Source organism: Plodia interpunctella, chromosome 3 (genome assembly GCF_027563975.2).
Source record: "Plodia interpunctella isolate USDA-ARS_2022_Savannah chromosome 3, ilPloInte3.2, whole genome shotgun sequence".
Lineage (NCBI taxonomy): Eukaryota > Metazoa > Arthropoda > Insecta > Lepidoptera > Pyralidae > Plodia > Plodia interpunctella.
In genome coordinates, this window is record NC_071296.1 from 10,650,507 (window position 1) to 10,670,605 (window position 20,099).

A 20,099-nucleotide genomic window follows, 5' to 3' on the forward strand; every position below is an offset into this window, starting at 1 on the left:
TCAGTGATTATTATTTCCGGCTGGCGTTATGTCAAAAACCGGACATAAAAGTAAGCGCACACGCACAACGACAATGAACACTAACACTACGTGCATTTGTCCACCGCCGCCGTCACCGTCACGTCACCGAGAACGAGATGACGGCGCCGAAGTAGCGATACATACATTTACTTAGCCGCGTGTCCACCGCACATCTGTCACCCGAGCGCAGTCATCCCGGCCGCCGAAATTGCGAATAGATCGGCGTGACCGCTAGAACGTGGCTCGAGATTTTGATGAGCCGATGTGCCGGCAATATAAAACACGTATGAACGTGTCCAAACACTGCCGTCGCACAGTACACGAGATCAGTTATTATTATAATCGGTCACAGTGGACATACGATCGCCGTTACGTCATATTAAACTCGGCCCGAAATAATCTCGTTCTCGGTGACGGTGGCGGTGGACAAACGTCCTAAGCCCCACAGATATATAAAACATTACATTGAAATTAAGCCCAAACTTATCACGAAGGTTTTGGGATGCATATTACGAAAATGTAGTCATAAAGCTATAGCTAGCACAGACAGACTGAAAAGCAAATCATCGTAGAACCTTAAAACTCCCAAAATTTAGCGACAAGTTCGGTTAGGATTCCGAATACAAAAAATAGAACGGGTGCGCTAGTATCACGGAATTTCGAATCTAAAAACATCATCACCAATTCCGATTTGAAAACCGAACGTATGCGGCCGCGCTAAGCACCGCAGGACGAAGTCTTGGCCACTCTTCTTGCAATCGGTAAGGTCAAGACAGGTACAGCTACAGCAACATTACTTTGCTGGGTGTGGAATATGACTTTATTTTTAAAAACGTTTATTGTCTATGTTTTTGTCTATGATATGAACGTACTGCTTGTCAGTTCAGTGGAGTAAATTGTCAAGTCCAGTACAGATTTGTATAGCGATGCAAATAAAACTTAAATAAATTTAAAAATTGGTGATATAATTTAAGATTCCAGTGGAAATTCGTGTTCAAAAATTTGCCAAATGAACAATATGTTTAAAATTTTATAAGGCAGGAAGAAAATGATGTTGTATGAATAGTAAACGACATGAATCCAAAACCCACAATTTACCATGAAAAACAGGTTAAAGAGCTGTGCGCTTTGCATGCGCTTAACAATTTATTCCAGGTAAGTCTTTATCTTCAATGCCATCCACTGAAATACGCCGCCAGTGGCCGTGAAATCATTTTACCTTGGTGGTGAGCAAACACACGAAACGTATTCTATTTACGTAGCATATTATGAATTAGAATACCGCTAATGAATAGTGTCATTAGCGGTTAATATTAGTGCGATAATAGGTGTACCATTTGGAATTTCAGACTCGTGGAACATTCTCCAAATCGGAGCTTGACTCGATATGCAGCCGGTTGTCGCCGAACGTATGGATCAACCCGCACCGCTCGATGCTGGGGCTCGGCAACTACGACATAAATGTCATCATGGCAGCCTTGCAGAAGAAGGGCTGCGAGGCTGTATGGTTTGACAAAAGAAAGTAAGTTTTTTAATGAATGAATGTATCACTTGAATGGAGGAAATCACTGGTATTAATTGATTTGAAATTATTTCAGAGATCCAGGCTGTCTGGACTTGTCCAACATTTGTGGATTCATCCTCAATGTGCCATCAGACTACAAATTAGGCTTTGTGATGCTGCCACTGCGTCGGCGCCACTGGATCACCATCAGGCAGATACAAGGCAACTTCTACAATCTGGACTCGAAGCTGGAAGCCCCACAGCTTATAGGAAGGGTAGGGAATATTTTAATGTGCATAGTTGTTTAGATTATGGGGAAGCAGAGGAGGCCCAGCTATGGTACAATGAAATTTTTTTTATTGTTTGTCCCTATTGATTTATTTTCTTATTATTTCTGTTTATATTTCAGAGTAGTGATTTAATAGCATATCTAAAGGAGCAGTTAGAAAGCAAAGAGAAGGAACTGTTTGTGGTTGTGAGCAAAGAGGTGGATGAGAAGCAGCTATGGATGCACCAGTATGCACTGCAGAACAACCTACACAGCCACAATACAAACCACCATGACAGCCCCGACAGCACCTCCATGGCGGAGTATGACTGCCGGAATCGTGACGTGGAGTGCCTCAGAGTGACCGACATTAGGAACTATGCAGACTTCAAGGAGAACAGTTTGCAATAGCATGCATTTTCAATATTCATAGACTGTGACAGCAATTGTCGCAATATTCTTTCTGTGTGTTGTGTGATGAAAGTGGTTTTATAATGTCTCAATTTATTGGACTAGGTGTTGGTCTGCGTCCTTGGCTAATGCAGTACATAAGGTTTTGTTTTTATTTACATGATTTTGTTTTATTTTATTAGTCAATACTTTATTTTTTGGTTTTGCACAAAATTTTCATGAATTGTTCAAATAAGATTAGAAATTCTTATTATAAGTTTTTGGCCTATTGTTAATATAATAAGGAAAGTATTCTTCGTTTTTATAGTCAACATTTTGAACTAAATATATTATCAATCTACATTGTTCCAAATAGAATCTATGCATAATGTAAAATCTGAATGGTGTATTTCAGCCTACACTTTTTGTAGTATAGAATTTTAATGTAATAGTAAATAAGGTAGAATGAAACTGTAGATATGTGGAGCGGCAGTGCACTGCCCGCGCCACTCCCAAGTGCAATAGGTACAATGCCAAATGTCTTAACCAAACTGTTCAAACTCAAGAGTAAGTGGACTATAATAAATAAATAGGTAATTATGAAGCACATATACATAAGACAATTTTACTATTTTGTTTGTTTTCAAGCACAATATATTTTAGATTTATCTATTTTGCAATATTTTTTTTTTGTTAATATCTTGCGTCATATCAAGCCTTGAATAATTATGTGAATAATTGACATCACTTTGTGAAATAATTTGGTAGATCTTGTTCTGTAACTTTGTAAATATAAAATATTTTTTCAAAAAATAGAAAGTGTGATGGAGATAATATTTTCTTTTTATTTTAATCATTTATGTACATACCTCAAATATATGTATTAGCCCTATCAATTACTATAAAACTCAAATAGAATATTCTATTGCCAGCTATATTGGCAAACTTTGTCGGATTCAGCATACATTGCCAGTTTTTCACTGTGTACGTCGTAACTACGCAATGTAGCGTACATTTGCGTCGTCATCTGTCTGACGAGTACGCCGATAGTGTGTAGCGGGCATAAACTAAAAACATAAGTTGCGTGTCAAGGTCAGTTTATTGCGGGCAGTTTTGGCTCAGAGCAGTTATTGTTTTTGGAGATGATGAGACGGTCGGGGTCGAGCCGCAGCTCCGCCATTAGCGCGTAGATCTGCGCGCGCAGCTCCGCCGGGATCTCGCGCTTGCGCCCCAGCACCCATATGCGGTCTGCAATAGCAGGCAAAAATGTCAGGTCCTGATTAACTCTGATGTTAATTAGCATTAGATAAGGCCTAGGCAGACACGCTGCAAATTGAAAATGTTTAGGACCATGGTTTAAAGGCGCATCATCATATAATAGGTCAGAGGTCACTCTTGATCAGCCGGTCACACATCATATCACGTTGTTTTTAGGTTTCATCCATTCCAATATCCTCAAATCTCTTGCAAGAAAAAAAAGAAGACAATATCAGAGTGCTTTAGATAAAGGACTGGATGATGGGGAGATCTTGCCCAGAAGTGGGATAAAGTAACGGTTAAAAACTACCAGAGTGTGCGACGGTGAGGCTGGTGCAAGACCAGACCAGCGCGAACCGGTTATAGTCAGTGAACAGGATGTTATAGAGCCCGGCGCCCGGCAGCAGCCGCCCGATGATGTACGGCATGCGGTTGTTGACCTTGTACCGGAACAGGGACGAACCGTTGTGGCTCGGGATGCCCAGCCCGTACGACGCCGATGGCCTGCCCAACCTGCAACAGTAAATAGTACATTTAGGATGTGAAATATTATTCAAACGGACCTAATACACAGCCCTAAGGAACACCAATTTCTCGAGACGATATTTGAATTGTAATTATTGAAATATAGAACGCATCCTGTTTTGTCAATAGAGAACTGTCAAATGACAAGTTTTGCTTTTCCCGCCTTCGGATTGAGATTTCTTCCTGCGCTGCTCTGTATCATGGTGGTTGAAAATCATAAATAAACTTTATAATTAATTACCAGTTTTTCATTAGAAATCATTAAGCGTGCCTAGTAAAAACCGTAAAAACGCCAACTCCACACAAGATTTACACTCGATAGGTGGTATCTAACTACATAATTTCCAAAACTCATTCTCCACAAGTAACAATAAATGACAATGACGAATTTTGTCCACCTCTGTAATTTTCACGGTCTTTGATGTTTATCTATTATATTTTTTTTTGTTAAAAAATCAATTAATCAATCTTCGAGTTAGTATCCCAAAACACAAGTTAATCGAACTTTGGGGCTAACAAAATTGGTACCTACCAATTTTGTTAGCCCTAACTCTAACTTTACTCTAACTTTTTTTATGGTAGTTTAGAGCTGACTTTCAACAACACGAATTAGAAACCAGGTGTCTACTGTTATAGTATTTAGTAATAATAAATTAGCTTACCACCTATTGACAGTGTTGATGGAGATGAGCAGGTAGCCCTTCTCGTTCAGCGACACGTGGAGCTCCGTGCAGCTCGCGGACAGCTCCATCAGGTAGAACGACCGCTCCACCTCGTACCAGGTGCCTGTCATCTGGAATTGAGGGAAGTTGACAAAAATTATTTAAATTCAAATCTCCTGGATACTACCAACATCCATTTGTTTGGATATTATTATTTATAGATCACCACGGGTGATTTGTCCTCCTACCATTTTGGTAGGAGGTACCATTTTGTTTGGATATGCTCTGGTACCATTTTGTTTGGATATGCTCAAAGAGGAAAGAAAGTACAAAAAGACTAAGGTAGTCTTTTTTTTTAACCGTAACATGTAAATGGTAACTTTCGATACGCAGATATTTATGACTCTTTGACAGTTAAGATTAATTTGAGAACTTTAGATGCTAAGATAAAGTTGAAATTTTTGCAGTAACATATTATTGAGGACTCTGTTACACAATATGTTTATGATGCTGACTGTACCTATATGTACAGCAATACAATTTATTATTTGTGATTTCTACGAGTGTCGATTTTTTAAAGTAGCAACAACATGTCCCACTGCTGGGCAAAAGCTTCCTCAATCTCTTTACATGTATCCCTGTTTCTGGTCTTTTCCATCCATTTTTACTTACGCATATTTCTATAATCTGCTACTCAAAAACTATTTAGATCGAAGACAAATTAAAAATCCGTCCATAAGGTACTTTTACCCGTGGAACGTAATATTAATGAAGTGGGCGTAGCTTTTAGGAATGTCATTGTTATGCAACAGCGGCACGGAAGGTAATGCAGTAAACATAATGGAAGGATGGAGAAGGTCGCATGACGAGCGCATGAGTCGGCAAGCGGCGACGCAGCGTCTGCGCGCCCTACGTCACGCTGACCCCTGACTGCCAGGAGCAACTATAAATAGAGTCTAACTACAGGACAACAACAAGTAATCCGCGACTTCGTTCGCGTCAACTCTTCGGACTTAGGCGTATTATGAATACGAACCACTTCGGTATAGACTGAGGGATCTTGTTACATTCAATACGTGAAAAAGTAATGATAATGTCTGTGCGGTAAACCGTTCAGGAGTACCCATGACTGGAGCCGTTCCTGGGTGCACAACCAGGTCATGCTTATCATCATAATCATGCATTTATGGTCTCTTGCGAGTTCCACATCAGATTCAATTTTCGATTTTTATACGTCAACCGAAAATGCTTATCAAGCTGAATAGGTTTCGCTAAGGTGCCATTTCCATATACAATGCTTTAGTGCAGCTGGTCTCTTAGGAGTTCCACTTTAGAGATGTTCCAGATTTTCGATTTTTATACATATACGTGAAGAAAAGATGCTTATCAGGCTGAACAACTTTTGCTAAGGCACCATTTTTGTATGTCTTATAGTTTAGCTATTTTATTATGATACTGCATTGTATCTAAAATTAACGATATTTTGTAGCTTTCATGAAAATCCGTCCACACAGATTAGTCACGTCTACAGACAAAAAAATAGATATTAAATAAATATAAATAAATAAATGAGGACCCACACATATTGAGCTAGCCCCAAAGTAAGTTTGAGACTTGTGTTATGGGATACTAACTCAACGATACTATATTTTATAACAAATAAATAGATAAACATCCAAGACCCGGGCCAATCAGAAAAATATTGTTTTCCATCATGACCCGACCGGGGATCGAACCCGGGACCTCTTGGTTCAGTGGCAAGAACTTTACCACTGCGCCACCGAGGTCGTCAATATTGGACAGACATTTTTATTTACAGACACAATATTTTACTATTTTATGAAATGTATTGATGCATTTATTTCCGTGCTCAATCGAAATCATGTGACATATTGTTTGTTCCGTAAAAGTGTAATTATTGGTGGTTTAAATCTGCATACATTAGCATTCATTAGGGAATGTTTACTGACGACGCGAAGACCACTAGATTGAAGTGTGAAGGCCTTGGTCGATACTGAAAAACATGCGACAGGTGACCACATAATGGAAAGAGTATGTAAGTAGTATGTAGATAATGTAGTGTCGTTTATCTTGTCGTCACACCGGGCAAAGAAGAGAGTGACATGTTGTACTCTCTCTTTCTCTCTCAAAATGGGATAAGGGTAGGCGACGCAGTGATGGTCCAATGGGAATTTTGTTCCTTTTTGGCCTTTTGTCTATACTGCCGAGGATCGCGTTGTGCGATTACATATTAGCTCATAAAAAATAATTCAAATTACAATGAAACTTTTAATCAAACTCAATTTTAATTTGATAATTAAAACGTATAGGTACTTTATTATTATGTAAGTAGGTTTAATGTTTGATTAAGTTTGTAGTTTTGTGGAAAAATAATAATAATACATTGAAGTATAATTTTGCCCCCAAAGTCATCTCACTCGCTTCCTCTTTATTCATTACTATCTTCATGTATGCTCTTCGGTTATGAGCGCTGACATCTCCCTTACAAAGGAAAGAACATCCGAAATCTGGTTGCGGTATGTTTTTTGTGGTGATTTTAGAGCAAACAGTCGCGTGTTGTGGTCATTACCCACCGGTGACTGATTTCTGCATTGAAATCTGCTGTTCAACTTTTAAAAAAATTCTATCGAAGATCAAAATGCTTATATGTTAGATATTGATATATGATTACAATTATATATTTTAAGTCGAAAGTTTTCTATCACTCTTGTGTTGGTCTGTGGAAATCTTTAGAAGAGACATGTCTAGCAGTGGGCGTTGAGTTTCACCACTGCCTCTCCAGAAAAGCAAGAAGATAACTTGAAAATTCCATTGAATACATAGCCAGTTAAAAAGGGCCCGCGATGGGACTAGCTTGTGTGCATGGGTCATGGTCATCGATGTGCCGCTGAGAAATTCTCGGAAATCTTGAAATTTTCAAGGGAGCAATCCTTGAGAACTCCCACAGGTTTCCAACAGAAATTCTCATAGGAAATTTCACGAGAATGATGTGAAGAAAATTCTCGGGAATTTCGAGAACATTACATCACTACTCTTAGCCCATCGTCCTGCCATTCCTTAAGGCTAGTGCACCTATAGTGTGGACATTAAAATGGCTGACGATGATGATGTGAAGATCAGCTCACCTTGCTAATATCGAAGTTCGGCAGCTGGGGGTACACGGGGCACCTCCCCAGTCCCGTGTTGGTCGCCGGCCCGACACACAACAGTAGGAAACATAACGCACCCGCGTTCACACGGAAGTCGCCCATGTCTCTAGTCCCACGGTACTGATAGTGATTAGTCTATGGGGAGTGAGATTGCCGCGGTGTTTTGTAAACATGAGCATTATTTGGTCAACACGACGCTGCGCCCGCGACCGGCGCACTCACACTAACCGCTGTCAGTATGATCCTATCGATTATTCATTAGCCCATTAGGGTTTTCACATACGAAGCGGTACAGCGACTGAATTGTGACTTGAAATTCCTCTATTTAAAATTATTAGAATTTTAGTGCCACTGATCTTTTGAGTGGTGTTGGGAAGAGGTCTAGAAGACATTCACTAATCTAAAAAGTTAATTAACACTGTTATATATTACATTCGGGACTAAATGAATCATAGGTATACAGTATATATACCTACGAATAAACAGGGACCCATTCTGTATACTGTATACTAGTTATAGATATAGACTATAGACAATATATGTAGTTGATTTCATGCGGTCAATAAAATCCCTGTAATAGTATTGTTTTGTCAATTACTACTCTGGTCTCGGACGCTCGATGATCGTGGAGAAACGGGAAGACGCTCAGACGAACGAGGAGCGAGAGAGAGTATACAGAATTCCGATTTCACAGCTACCATTACGCGGCAAACAGAATAGTAACAGCAGTACAGGGAAACAAAAACTTATTGTCCATTGTTCGACTTTGAAAATGAAAAATAAAAAAGAATATTTTCACGTGTGCGCAGCTGGCCTTAACACTCACCTATGTACCAGCACATACCAATCTGCATATACGCGCTTAAAATTAAAACGCGCGATAAAGTGACAGTGCATAAGTCATAACAATTCTTTTGTAGCGAGAGGTCACCACGAGCGAAGAACAATTAAATATTTATTGACTCATGGAAATTAGGATACTGTTGTCACACAAAAATAGACGGTTCCAACAATTTTATTGTTCGATATTATTTTTATAACAAACATTGTTCTTAAACATATGATTTAAAACATATATAAATGAATCTTGAACAAAATCAATAGTCATAAAAACTTGTGCACTTAGTTTAAAATGTTATCATACATAAATCAATATATACAAAAATGTACAGCTATTTATAGTAATTGCTTATTAATTAGGATCTTATACACTTCCCATAATGCTTGTTGATGTTATACACATTAAAAAGACGCAGACTTTAATATAGGTTTATTTGTTCAAAATGTGAACGAAACATGTGTTGGTAATTGCAAAATAAAAATGATTGAATTTTCCATTTTTTTGGAAAATATATTATGCGCAGACCTTAATTAAAATTGAATTTGGTAACCAACAAGATGTGTATATATAAATATAACTGGACAATGCGCCCGCGCATTGTGCAAGCGCCTATGGACCATAGAGTATTGAAGTCTAGGAAGTGACTTCTAGGAAGAAGCAAGTACAATAAATCATTTACATTACCTACAGATGTCGCTACCATCACCACTTAATATTAAGCGCCATATCAGACTTCTCGACGGCGTGGTACCCCGTGTGCAGCACCGCGCGGGCCTTGTCTGAGTCCCGTCCGTCGAGCCACTCGGCGTACAGCCGGGGGACGAGGCGGTTGGATGGGGGGTGGGCGCGGGGCAGCTCCGAGTACAGGAGTTCCAGTTGGGAGACCAGCTCGCGACCGCTCTCTCCTGACACTGGCCGGGCTTGAGCACCTCCGTTTAGACAACCTGGAGAATTTTTGTTTCTTGTTGTTATAATCAAAGGTCAGATAGGACACATTTATTGGCGACTTGAATAAAATCTGATACGAAGTGTTAGTGATCATTAAATAACAATTCGCTAACTAGTGTCAGGTTGAGTTCATCACAAAAGGACTATCGTTTTGTATGGCAGTGGAGGATGGCCAGTGCTTGAGCGACACAAGAGTTGCGTGTTATGGAAATGACAACGCTGTCTGCGACAGCCTTCGTTCATAACGTGGAAACTGGCAAGTTCGTTTGAAACAAATATCTTGCTATGCTACTTGCTCAGTCCTGGAATAATTAAATAAAATAAATAAATATATTAGGACAATTCACACAGATTGAGCTAGCCCCAAAGTAAGTTCGAGACTTGTGTTATGATATACTAACTCAACAATTGACAACTCAACTGTGTGATTTGTCCTAATACATTTATTATATTTTATGATTAATAGATAAAATCCAAGACCCGGGCCAATCAGAAAAAGAAGTAATTTTCCATAATAACCTGACCGGGGATCGAACCCGGGACCTCTTGGTTCAGAGGCAAGCACTTTACCACTGCGCCACCGAGGTCGGGTGGAGCGGAGGAACGGTCAGGTTGGAAGAATGGGTAAACCCAAGTAGAGCTGGCTTGATTGCGTAAAAGTCATAATTAGATGCCTTAAATTCTCACAACAGTGTTACCAATACCACGTTCAAAAAAAATGAGAATAAGAAGAAGTAATAAGCGAGTATTACCTGAAGGACACGCCATCACTTCAACGTAGTGGTACGGAGACTTCCCGCGCTTGAGCTTCTGCACCAGGTTCTGAATGTTGCGGAACCCGTTCGCGACCGCGAACCTCAACACCTCCTTGCCGTCCTTCTCTAGAGTCACTTCTCTGAAGTCCGGATTCCTGTTTTGATGAACTAGAATGTATCTGTTTATCCACACCGATAATAGTAACTAAGAAATTTGTTGTGCGTGTTTCATATCACGTAATGATCACGACCCTCAGCCATGAGGAAATACGGCTATGAAGAAGTGATCCACACCGAGCCAACGTAAACTATGTTTAACCACGAGTTTTTAGTTTTAACTCTTTGCTTTAAGTTCTTCTTTGGCCACTGGTTACTATCCAACTAGTCAAATCAGATATATAAGTGCGAATTAGATGCATTTTTTTAATGTCAAAAAGTTATGTCTGGCTAGATGGGGTATGCTTGACCAGTTTCAGAACATGTGCGATTGTGGCTTCTCCCCACAATCGATGGTTCATCTCCTCGTCTGTCCCGAGTGTCCATACACTTGTACTCGGGTTGACTTGATGGCAGCTTCCGATGATGCCATCGAAGTGGCCCGGTTCTAGCAAGAATATATTTAGGTAGCACCCAATAAAGCGTTGATTTGCCATCGACACGCAAAGAAGAATGTAAAAAAAAAATGGAGCTTGTATGACAGTGATTTTTGCAGTCAAAATGCACTAAAGAAATATTCAATTACGTTATTAATAAAACTGATCAATTAAAGTGACATTTAATTATTGTTAGGTTATTTATAAATCTTAATGTATTTATTTTTTACCAAGTCATGTAGCATTTTCCGCAGAAAAATAATCGAGTGCAGTTTTCCTCACTATGTTTTCCATCGATTTCATGAGTAGTGTAAAAAACATATATGACCTTATTGATTTAGAGTAGCAATGTTAAATTGCGAAATCCGATACGCAGGTCAGGACATCTTTACTATAGTATCGAGCCGATGAAGCAACACTATTGTCTTCAATAGTAGCTAGATTATATATTTGTATAATGACGGCATATATGAACTTATAACAAATCTTTTGTTATTTGAATGCAGTAATTTTCTTACGTTGGCCTATTTCCATAAAAGTGGAAATAGGTACAGATAAACTCGCCCAAACTTAGTTTTATATTACCTCACTGCTGGACAAAGCCTCTTCTAACTTTTGGTCTCTGCCTATCTTTTCTTTGTTATAAAAACTTATCAGAATATTTCGTTCACAAATCTTTCAAAAATTAGTAAAATTACAGTTACCTCAAATTTTTGTAAACAAGCGTAGCATTCGACTCCCCAAAGAGCTGTTCAGCCGCGTGCAAAAACACGTGGTCCGCGTACCCCCCGGAGCCTGAGCCCGCGTGGCTGCGGAGCCCCGACTCCCCCTCCCCCCACGGCCAGTCAAGCGGGCTGAGGGGCGCGTCGCCCAGGGAGATGTTGCTGTTCGACAGCATTTGTTCCAGCTCAACTGGAGAAAATAAAACAAAATTTTACGTTGAAAATTCGAACAGAAATATTGTATAAAAATTTTTATTTTCAATTTTCAATCATCATGGAAGCAGAAGAAGGTATCATTCTCAACTCGAGTGTTCCCTCGGCTATGTCTCGGTACACTATTATGATATCAATTCATCATCCCCTTGTAATGATTTTCCACCAGCACGAATATGTCTTTCTTTTCAATCATGTGTGGAATTCTATGATTGACTATTAACTACACGTGTCCCTTAGTCACCTTGTTCAACATAGACGGAGGATATGGAATAGTCTCTAAAAAACACATGTTCTACTAAAAATAATAAGCATTAAATTACAAAATAAACTTACTAGCTGTAATAACACAGTCCACATCGTGACAATTCATCATGTCACTGTAGAAGTCCTCCCTCGAGGCTTCCAGCTTCTTGTCATAGCACGGCATGACGGTCACGTGGTACACCTCGCCCGGAGACACCTCCCTGTGCTTGGACAGGTATTGCTTCACGAGGGAGCCCATGATCTGTTGGGGGGACTTCGTACTGGAGATGTAAGGGAGGATGAAGTTGCCATGAGTTTTTTCCGCGTAACACACCCAACCTGGTGCCAGAAATATACTTTATTAGCTACATTACTTACTTACCCCTCTGGCTCAGTAACCATAAAGAGGATCTTAGTATCCAAATCGAGAGAGTACTGTAGTCTTCTACCTATTATATTTTAAACTGAAGATTTTTCTTATAGGCTAACATACAATCACTACTGAATCAGCCAATTGTTGCCTTCAAGTTTCGCAACACTTGGCCCTGTCCACCCCGTAAGGGATAAAGACGTGATACTGTCTGAAATATGATAAGCAAAAACAAACATCAAACCTGGACAAGAACTAGCCAACATTGGCAGGTGTTTGCCGTTGGGGTCGGTCTGCTGCTCCTGGTAGCGCTGCAGGAACTCCTGCTGGGCTTCCAGCAGTGACAGGTCTTCTGCTATCGTCATGTCCAGGACTAGGTCTGCACCCAGACTTTTGAAATAACCTACGAAATAAGTAATGTGATTATCATAATCATACTTTTTCCTGCCCATGGCTAAGCATGATTAATTTTTGTAAGGAACATGAGCAAAAATTTTGACTGAGACCAACAAACTTGATGGACACTACAGCAGCTGCATATAATAAATAATATAATTATGATTTTATAAATTTTTCATTTCCTACATTTATTTATGTTTTTAGTGTGTTTGTATGTCTTTGTTTCACTTAAAAACAAGAGCAATTCCTTTAGGTGATTTTTCATGTGGTTGGAAAGCTGGAGAATGACAGGGTACATTGTTGCGGCTAAACTACAATTGGTGCTATATAAATTAACCAACAAAAAAGTATAAACCCTGAGTTTAACCATTATGGTATCAGAAGGAAGCCAGTACATGTGTAATTAAATTTGAATTAATGAAAACCATACCTGCTAATTTTCTAGCAGCTTCTTCTGGAGTGAGCTTGTAGCGTGCAGCCAGTGACAGAGTGGGCTGCGGCGACAGCGATATCACTATCAGGCTCACATTTTTTGTGTTCCCTTTGGTATCTATGTACTTCTTCTCTGAGAAAACCCTGGGATTCAGATAAATCTTGAAATAATTATGAGCTTTAATGTACTATATGTGTAATTAATTGTGAATACTATAGCAATATCACAATATAATAAAGAGTAGCATAGAGAAGGACACTCCTTACCCCTGTAGATAATGACCCTTAAACCCACCTGACCCCAATCAATTATACCCTACAATGACATACATTCAAGCATATATCACCTGTATTTTGACAATGTGCAATAATATTTGTTTTCATACATTTTATTAGTGTATGAACAGTGTCACTTCTTTTGTTTTTCTCATCTTGTGATCAGCTTCACAAGCCCTTAACAGTTTGTTGTCAAAATTTTATGGCATGGTGTAACTGTTCCTCTAACGAGGAAGCCTTACTCTTATAGAATTTTGGGCTAGTGCACCATGTATGAATATATAATTAAACGATCATTTTACAATGCAAAAATTTAAAACATTTCATTTGTCCCAATCACAAGTGGAACAAGAGATGGCAAATAAGTAGTTCACACTCACAATATTTTTAGTCTATGTATTGTTATATTAAAAAAACAAGAGCAACTAACCTGAGCAGCTCCTCCTGGCTCTGGCGGGTGACAAGCACGCTCTCAGCAGACGTGATGCAGCCGCTGCACGCGAGGCAGTCTGCGAGCGTGATCTCCACCTTCTGCAACTTCTGTTCTCGCCCGTTTGATATATCAAAGTACCCATCTTCACCTATTTTGATCTTTGCACCAGTTTTTGTTTTCTTTTTTTCGATTTTCACTGGTTTTATACATTCCTGAAATTGTTAGAACAATATGCAATTACATTAACTAATAATAAATACGAAATTAATGGTTAAAACACAGTAGCTAGAAACTACAAATGATTTGCGAAATAAATTATAGACTAAATTGTGAAAATGCACAGTGATATTTACATTGATCAGGTTATGTGTATACTAACTTGAGACGGAGTAATGAAATCATCAAGATCCGTAAGTTGCAGGGCTCCGCTGAATCTAGATGCCATTATTATAAAGCTGTAATTAATGTTGTAGTACTAAAATATAAAACATGTAAATACAAAACGAATCAACTCATCGCATTACAAACATGAATCGAATGAAGGAAGGAAGGATGAAGACGAAGACAATAAACAGCTGATTATGACAGTAATTAGTTTTTGACATCGATGTTCGACGAAACTTGTGGGCTCACAAATTAAACACAAACAGCCAAATTATATTTAATTTAACAATACCCCACTAATTAAAATGAGGGGTGCTACATACCTCTAGGTGCAGGTGCATGCAAAATATGCAAAGTGGACGAGTTATTATTTACTCCTGTATAATATTAATAACTATCTCTTGCATTTCATGTTTGTCATATTATAACATTATACCTAATGAAAGATTAACAATCATATTAATGTTATAATATTAAATAATAATAATAATATCATAATATTAATATGACTGTTAATCTATATCAATCTATCTTTTTACAAATATTTAGACTGGCCGGTGGCATACGGGTCGATAGGTATATTACGCAAAGTTCAACACAGATGGCGCTACTGGTACAACTAAGGTACACAAACATTGCCAATGGAGCCAAAAAGCACCAATTTTCAATATAGTTGCATACGACCAAAAATACCTTCTACGCAGTCGTGGTCCGAGTTTAAAAGAAAAAGTAAGGATTTAGTGAATTATCCTGAAAATAATAACACTATTTTAGGTTACGTTCTGCATTATTCGGTCAACTGTTTTCATAAACGGATATAAACTTGATTTTGACTGAAGATCTTACCTGTATATAGTCCATATTTTAATAAGTCTTCACGTGAGAAGTGTTCCGAGCTTCTTTTCGACCGTTTACTGGCTCGAAAATTTTACAGCGTGAGTCGTATCCCACAGTTGTCGAAGTTTTTTTATGTTATGGAAAACGATTTTCTCAATATTTCGGCACCCGAATATGCTACATTGTTGTATACTTTCACAAACGAATGCTTACATAATGAAAGGATTAATAAAGTACTCTAAATAAACGTTTTAATCTACATAGCAAAAGGCGGCAAAGCTTTTATGTAGCTAACATACAGTGCTGTACTTTGGCGGGATAAATGTTAAACTCCCTATTGACTTTTACGCCCAAATACTTTTTTATGCAAGTTTTTAATGACAACTTAAGTAAGTAGGTACATCTACTTTTACTTTCGCGTTTGCTCATTGATACAAAATGTTTACATTAGAACTGCTGAGTAAGCAAAGGCACACACTGGCTGGTTACATGCAGTTGGTTGCACGTCGAGAAAAATCAATCAACAGCTTCCCGCCTCCGTCTGTATCCAAGGCAACGCGTAAACAGTGGGGATCCGACGCGCGAGGCGATACGTCGCGTTTGTATTGTGCTCGATATTTGGAAGATCGCGAATATTTTCTCTAAGTACGTTGTCCAGCTCTAGGCGATGGCTGAGGAGGGCGCAGCGGCAGCGGCGGCGGCGGCCCCAGGTGCAGGAGAAAAAGTGATACACACATATCCTTTGATTAGGGTAAGTAATCTGCAATTTCAGTTCATCATTAATTATTGTATTTGAATGATCGCAAGACAAATAAAAATTAGGTATTTATTTATGTTATGTACGCGTAATGTACGCGTTAATTTTTGGATTTTACAGTCGGGTCGGAAAAATATTTTTGTATCTACACTTTCACGATTTCGAATTTCCAAACGAACCGATAAAAAAACACAAATTTTGTGTGTGCTTAATCTGGCTTAATCGCATGTGCGTTTATGTAATCTTGTCGTCCGTTTATATGTATATCTATAGTTATAGCTATGTGCATTTAAGTGTACTTACATGAAGTGCAAGAAGTTATTAGATTACCTAGACCTTTGTAAACAATGTGTTTTCATGAGTAATCTATAGGGTTTCTCTCCAATGTCAAAAGCAACTAATAAAAAAGTAAAACCATTTCTTCAATGAATTAGGTAACTAATACGGCGTAGGTATCGAATTTCGTACAAATCAAGGTCCGAGAGAGGCGGCAGGAGGAACACTGACGTGGCCAGTGTACCGCGTCGATGCACCATGTCTGCGTATCGGCTTACCGTCCCCGGATTTGTCGACATGGGAATCAATTAATTCGCATTCCATTGTCTTATTAATACTAGGTTCGTTTGCATTTATTTATCAGGTAATTACGCCAAGCTGAAATTAATTGATGCCTGCAAAAAGTTGTTTGGCTCGTGAATCGCGTTGGTGTTGGACAGGGATGTATTCTAGGCCCTTCGAAAAATTTGTGAGTCATATTTGATCCTCATTCCATTGAAACTTAATAATGAAAAGACAATGAACCTATACCTAGTAGAAGTTCGAAGATAATATGAATTTATTTAGAAATCATTCGTTTACGTTTCCCACGAAGACGAACGCAGATTAGATGTGTTTTTCACATGTTTTCCATGGACTGAATGATAAATAATATTTTCATGTCAACGAGTACCTCTGATCTAAGTAGGCGGTCATCGTTCGTAGTGTAAACACTTGATAGAACAAACTTCTTAACTTCCGAACTCTTACAACGGTCGTTGGAAATGGAAAATCTGACAGCCAGCTGTGCACAAGTTGTAGCTAGCGCCGCATTCTAACACAGCAAAAGAGACTCTATGGTTGAAACAATAAAAGCGAAAAACGAATTCGTAGTTAATAAAGAAATGATTTAAGACTTGTTACTTTACATTATGAATGATACTATTGTTGCTGACTGTATCTACCAATAATATCCACCATCACTAAATTTGTTTGTTTTAGCAGTTGTACCATTTCTTTGAATTTTGTTTCATATCCTTTTGGATTTCCTTTTTGGATATCCTTTTTGATTGGTTTGCATTATAGATAGATTTTTTTGTAAGTAAGTACCTAAGTACTTTAAAAAAGCAAATTAGGTGAAATATAATACTTACAAAGACGCAGAAAATTTCAAGTTTATTGAGTGGTCTATTTTCGTAGAAGAATCCCAACCAGATCTAAAACTCCAAAGGTACCTAGATGATTGTGTGCAAATCTAGGGCCTTTAAATTGTTTCTGGTAATAGGTACTCACGCATTTCCTCGAAATCTTTGAATAGATTATATCTATTATTTGAATAGATTATATCTTTGAATATTCTATATAGAAGATTCTGTGAAATTGTTGTTTTGATCATGCGCGGCAAAATATGATTTTCTAAAACTTTGCAAAAAGTTAAAGTCATGAAAAACTAGTTCGAGTGTTCAACAATATTGTTTAGATTGATCTACTTACGTTGTAACAACAAGAGTGTAATTTAGATTCAACGAAAGAATTTTGTAATCTATTTCCGGCCACGAACGTTGATTATAATCAATATCCAAATTGTTTCCAGCATTCAGACATGAACGAAGAAATGCGCACAGAAGCGATGGAGCTGTCAGTGACGGCATGCGAAAAGTACGCGCAGAATAACGAGCTGGCTGCAAGGATGGTCAAGGAGTCCATGGACAAGAAATTTGGGCCCGCCTTCCACGTGGTCGTGGGGGAGTCCTACGGCTTCGAGATCACGTACGAGTGCACCACCATCTGCTACATGTACTTCGGCGGCAATCAGGCGATTTGCATCTGGAAGTGTTCCTGAACACTTGTAGGCAAATAGCCAGAACTGTATGCAGATGTCAAGGTTCCGCTCTGGGGGAATGTATAGTTTTTTATGATGACAAAAGCAATGACCACATTTCATTCAATGTTCTTTAGTATACCTAGCACTTTTATTGGTTACTGTACCGAGATAAACGATTTTAATTCGGTCGCAGTATGCGCAAAACTTTAATGTCATACAAAATTTTTCGTGCATTTTTTGCAATCATAGTTTCGTGATAGGTATTTGCTATTTTGTCAGTAATGGAAGTTTTTCTTTGAATAATAAATTCACAAAGACTGCATATTGTAGTAATTAGGTACTAAACTCTTGACCGTCCAGCCAGTATTTATTTGTTCTAGTATACGTGAAGTTATGTCCAATGTACAATAATTAGGTACTGTCATTTTCATATGCAAATTGTTGGTAGACGCTTAAACCAAGAAAAGTTTAGGAACAATAGGTACATAAGCACCATTAGCATAAACGCGGAAAAATATTTTACTTTAGTTACGTTTTCTTTTGGCATTGTACCTAACTCGTGGTCTAAAGTGCTTTGTACTAATTAAATGTAACGTGAAATTAACGTTAGCAGATATTATCAACACTACATAAATGTGAGCACAACAATATTTGGAATGTCACGGCCTCAATAATGGAAATTCTTACGGGTAAAATATATTATTTTATTCAATTTCTTACAGGTCAGATGGCGAACAAAGCAAGACAATTTTGCACCAATAAACTGTCAAAAACACACAAGAAATTCCACGAACTTGTGTTCATTTCTCTTAAAAGTATTTGTACAATTTCAGAAACAGCTAGAACAAATAATGCATGAATCTGTCTCTAGTTCGGCGTGCATTGGTATTTGGACAGCTAAGCACACAATGTGTAAGTAGTCCGCGCGACCGCAAAACATGAGGGTGGGCCAAACTAGGTACGACGCACAAAAATATTTTTATCTTCACTTCGCCAAACTATGCACAGTATGCGCTTGTGTGCGTTTCTTTAAGTAATAAAAAATACTATCACTGTTACATATAATTCCAATATTAAGAATAAATGCGAAAGTTTGTCACGCTTTCACGGCTCCATAGCTGGGCCGATTTTGATGAAATTTGGAATAGATAGTTAGTGGCCCGGGGTCTTACATTGTCTACTGAGGCCATAGTCACAGGCGACAGTTAGTACATTATAATGACCATATATATTAGGACCATGTAAGTGGCTTTTGGGCAAAATATTTATCGATGTAAAGCATTATATAGGTACCATCGGTCTACCTATAAGTACCCACGCGGATCTAAAGAAATGAATCATCGAACCGAATTAGCGTGTTGTTTGGCTATAATACAATAAACATAAACTAAAAAGACTAAAGTAATCGAGTCCATAGCAAATCAGGGTCAACCGTAGAAGTGACGTAATCTCGAGTACAATATTAATTGCGCATAAATGGAAGGTGGCAGTTCACATAACTTGCGTCTTGGCCGATGTCGAAGCAATTATTTTTTTTTGTCAATTAACCGACAGACCTTGAGCTTAGTTCCGAGATCTATTGTTCACTGAGGCATGGTATTAACTATAATGAGAATTGTAATTACGAAAAGCCTTTGTAAAAATAATCATGTCAATTATGTACATCATTGTTTTTAAGAGTTGCGTGTGTTTATTTTAGTTTTGTGTGATGAATGTACAAAAAAACTGGAGGCCATATTTAAATATGCAATGTATTTACAAATATACCTAAATATGAATTTTATGTGACTTATTTCTTTCACTTCATAATTTACGATCTTAAATTATGATAATTCACAAAATAATTGTACAATGTAAATAAAATACAAAACGATATTTTAATTATAATTATTGTGTGTGGGTGTGTTCAAATTTTATAACAATAAAATCAATATTTTATATAAAAAAAATATTTTATTTCCTGTAAAAGAGACAATTATTACTTTTGAACTATAATTTCCCGGCGTAACTTTCAAA

At 38.1% G+C, this 20,099-nt stretch overlaps 4 protein-coding genes across 5 annotated transcripts in view; 2 read left to right on the forward strand and 2 right to left on the reverse strand.

The window, feature by feature from the left end:
* The first annotated feature begins 891 nt into the window (after positions 1 to 891).
* On the forward strand, positions 892 to 3,017 carry Josd (Josephin domain containing). Its single transcript, XM_053769529.1, has 4 exons — positions 892 to 1,176; positions 1,371 to 1,543; positions 1,620 to 1,800; positions 1,935 to 3,017. Exons 1-4 carry the CDS (start codon positions 1,096 to 1,098, stop codon positions 2,202 to 2,204), a joined length of 705 nt encoding a protein of 234 aa, XP_053625504.1. The 5' UTR covers positions 892 to 1,095; the 3' UTR covers positions 2,205 to 3,017.
* A 246-nt stretch (positions 3,018 to 3,263) lies between these two features.
* LOC128683669 (apolipoprotein D-like) lies at positions 3,264 to 8,215 on the reverse strand. 2 transcript variants are annotated; one of them, XM_053769531.2, is made up of 4 exons: positions 7,774 to 8,215; positions 4,631 to 4,758; positions 3,751 to 3,953; positions 3,264 to 3,431 (listed from the first exon to the last, which is right to left on the reverse strand). In XM_053769531.2, the coding sequence occupies exons 1-4, from the start codon at positions 7,897 to 7,899 to the stop codon at positions 3,277 to 3,279; spliced, it is 612 nt and encodes a 203-aa protein (XP_053625506.1). In that variant the 5' UTR covers positions 7,900 to 8,215; the 3' UTR covers positions 3,264 to 3,276. The 2 variants fall into 2 exon arrangements, with proteins under 2 accessions (XP_053625506.1, XP_053625505.1); XM_053769530.2 differs by having other exon boundaries at positions 4,628 to 4,758; positions 7,774 to 8,172.
* Positions 8,216 to 8,796: 581 nt separating this feature from the next.
* The window catches only part of LOC128683661 (probable cytosolic Fe-S cluster assembly factor GL21135), a 132,364-nt gene continuing 121,061 nt past the window's right edge, over positions 8,797 to 20,099 (reverse strand). Inside the window, exons 2-9 of the mRNA XM_053769515.1 lie at positions 14,405 to 14,506; positions 14,023 to 14,237; positions 13,315 to 13,460; positions 12,730 to 12,888; positions 12,206 to 12,454; positions 11,639 to 11,846; positions 10,339 to 10,496; positions 8,797 to 9,582 (exon numbers count right to left, since the gene is read on the reverse strand). Coding sequence (XP_053625490.1) covers positions 9,341 to 9,582; positions 10,339 to 10,496; positions 11,639 to 11,846; positions 12,206 to 12,454; positions 12,730 to 12,888; positions 13,315 to 13,460; positions 14,023 to 14,237; positions 14,405 to 14,470 — 1,443 coding nt within the window. The 5' untranslated portion in view covers positions 14,471 to 14,506 and the 3' untranslated portion in view covers positions 8,797 to 9,340. The remainder of the gene's footprint in view (positions 9,583 to 10,338; positions 10,497 to 11,638; positions 11,847 to 12,205; positions 12,455 to 12,729; positions 12,889 to 13,314; positions 13,461 to 14,022; positions 14,238 to 14,404; positions 14,507 to 20,099) is intronic.
* On the forward strand, positions 15,779 to 19,866 carry LOC128683671 (uncharacterized protein). The gene is made up of 2 exons (XM_053769533.2): positions 15,779 to 15,997; positions 17,853 to 19,866. Exons 1-2 carry the CDS (start codon positions 15,914 to 15,916, stop codon positions 18,099 to 18,101), a joined length of 333 nt encoding a protein of 110 aa, XP_053625508.1. The 5' UTR covers positions 15,779 to 15,913; the 3' UTR covers positions 18,102 to 19,866.